The sequence below is a fragment of the Aegilops tauschii genome, chromosome 2 (assembly GCF_002575655.3).
Source record: "Aegilops tauschii subsp. strangulata cultivar AL8/78 chromosome 2, Aet v6.0, whole genome shotgun sequence".
Lineage (NCBI taxonomy): Eukaryota > Viridiplantae > Streptophyta > Magnoliopsida > Poales > Poaceae > Aegilops > Aegilops tauschii.
The window spans coordinates 429,123,759-429,126,303 of record NC_053036.3 but is presented as its reverse complement, the minus strand read 5'-3'; the positions used below and the strand labels follow the sequence as shown (position 1 = coordinate 429,126,303).

The following is a 2,545-nucleotide window of genomic DNA, read 5'->3' as shown; positions in this document are numbered from 1 at the left end:
GCGCCGCGACTGGGGGGCATCACGCCCCCAGCACACGGTTTAGCGCCAGTGTGCCCACAGGGGGCGATTTTGAGCGCCTCCTGGGGGGCCAACGGCTGGAGATGCTCTAAAGGTACATAGGTTCTTTAGCAGCCGGAGCCGCCAAGACAGGCGGCGTGGTCAACATCTTCTTCAGCTGGAGAAAAGCTTCATCTGCCTTGTCATTCCACTCAAAATGAGTGGTCTTCTTCATGAGCTGGTACAGGGGAAGAGCCTTCTCGCCTAGCTGACTGATGAAGCGGCTGATGGATGCCAAACAGCCGGTGAACTTCTGGACGTCTCTCAGTCGGGTGGGCTTCTCCATCCTCTCGATGGCCTTGATCTTCACAGGGTTGCACTCGATGTCGCGCTCTGAGACCAGGAAGCCGACGAGCTGGCCGACTGGTACTCCAAAGACGCATTTCTCTGGGTTGAGCTTGATCTGAAACCGGCGCAGATTTTCAAAAGTTTCCTTGAGATCTTCCAAGAGGGTACCGCGCTTCTCCGTCTTCACCACAATATCGTCTACATAGACGTGGGCATTTCTGCCGAGCTGCTTGAGGAGACACTTCTGCATGCAACGCTAGAATGTGGCACCGGCATTTCTCAAGCCGAATGTCATGGTCAGGTAGCAGAAGGCTCCGAATGGTGTGATGAAGGCGGTCTTCAGGCGGTCTGCCGGGTTCAACTTGATCCGGTGGTAACCTGAGTAGGCATCCAAGAAACTCAACAGCTCGCATCCGGCTGTGGAGTCTATCACTTGGTCAATCCGGGGTAACGCAAACGGATCCTTGGGGCATGCTTTGTTGAGACTAGTGTAATCAATGCACATGCGCCACTTGTTGTTCTTCTTCAGTACAAGGACTGGGTTGGCAAGCCATTCTGGGAAGAAAACTTCCATGATGAAGCCGGCTGCCAACAGGCGGGCGATCTCTTCACAAACAATTCTTCTCTTCTCCTCCGACAGTCGGCGGAGGGGCTGTCTGACTGGTTTGGCATCTGCTCTAACATGTAGCTTGTGCTCGGTGAAATCCGTCGGAACACCTGGCATGTCTTTGGGAGACCATGCAAAGATGTCCCTATTCTCACGGAGGAAATCGACAAGCTCGCTTTCCTAGTTGCTATCAAGGTTGGCACCTATGACAATGTGCCTCTCTGGGTCCAAGGGGATCTTCTTTGTTTCTTTGGCTGGCTTGAAGGAGCCCTCAGTTTCTGACTCTTTGGGCTCTGGTGACAGGTTCGGCTGCTTGCCGGCCATGGCCACCACCCGGTCGAGGAGCTTCTTCTCAGCCACAATCACGAGGGACTCGGCCAGCCGGATGCTTGCTGCAGCACAGGCGGACGACTTCTCATAGTCCCCATTGATCGTGATAATGCCCTTGGTTCCTGGCATCTTCATCTTGAGGTAGGTGTAATGAGGCACCGCCATGAACTTGGCTAGGGCAGGCCGGCCTAGGAGCACATGGTAAGGACTCTCCAGGTCAACCACTTCGAACCAAATTGCTTCTCGGCGGAAATGATCCTTGTCTGCGAAGAGGACATCTATCTTGACTTTGCCGATTGGTGAGCAGGACAAGCCGGGCACAATGCCATGAAACACAGTCCGACTGGGCTGCAGCTGCTTCTCTTTGATCTTCAACTTCTCCATTTTTCGCGGTAAAGGATGTTGATGCTGCTACCGCCGTCTATCAGAATCTGGGAGAAACGAGCAGCTCACCTCTCTGTTGCAAGGGTGGCATCCAATACCAGGGCATAAGAACCTGGGAGGGCATCACTTCCGTGTGGTCAGCTCAGCTCCAACTGATAGGCCTCTCAGAACAGTGCATGAATTCTGGAGCAGTTGAGGCAACTGCGTTCACTTCTCGGTGTTGCTGACGTCGGCTGTGTCTGTCATTGGCAATGCTGGTGAAGACAACGTAAGCATTATGCTCTTCAGGGTAATCATCTTGGATTGCGCCGACTGCTGCACGGGCGGCCGACTGCTGGGGAGGTGGAGCCGGCGGGCCAGCAGGTGGTGGGGGGAGTCCTTCTCCCTTGGCGATGCGGACAAGCCAGTGGAATTTCTGAGTTGTATGGTTGGACGGCTTCGCCCCGCTATGGAACTGGCATGGGGCATCGAGGGTCTGCTCAAAGGAGAAAGCGGGCAACCAAACTGGCTTGCCGCCCTTCTGGCGCTTGGGGAGGGGTTGTCCTTCAGGTTGCTGGTCCTCGACTATCGCCACCCGCCGGCTGGTGGAAGCCGGCTGCTGGGCCTTGCGCTTGTTGTCGTTCGGCTGCTGGCACCGACTGTTGTCTCCAGCCGGCGTCCGAGGAGCCGGAGGGAGCACCTTCCCAGAAGTATCCACGCGGAGCTCCGACTTCATGGAAGAGTCGGCAGTGGCGTACTTGTCTGCTATGATCAGCAGCTCGTCGAGTGTGGCCGGCTTGTCGCAGAGAAGTCGGTGCTTGATTAAGGTGCCCTCTCGGCACCCGGCAGTGAAGTACTCGATTGCTTGGACCTTGTGCACCCCTTCGCAGGAGTTGCGCA

General features: G+C 55.8%; 1 protein-coding gene across 1 annotated transcript; it reads right to left on the bottom strand.

Moving 5' to 3' along the window:
• Nucleotides 1–1,132: 1,132 nt before the first annotated feature.
• LOC141041089 (uncharacterized) lies at nt 1,133–1,447 on the bottom strand. Its single transcript, XM_073507201.1, has one exon. The coding sequence runs from the start codon at nt 1,445–1,447 to the stop codon at nt 1,133–1,135; it is 315 nt and encodes a 104-aa protein (XP_073363302.1).
• Nucleotides 1,448–2,545: the final 1,098 nt, after the last annotated feature.

Excerpts from the sequence above, each read along its gene's own strand:
- LOC141041089 (XM_073507201.1), bottom strand. The coding sequence starts at position 1,447 with ATGGCGGTGCCTCATTACACCTACCTCAAGATGAAGATGCCAGGAACC.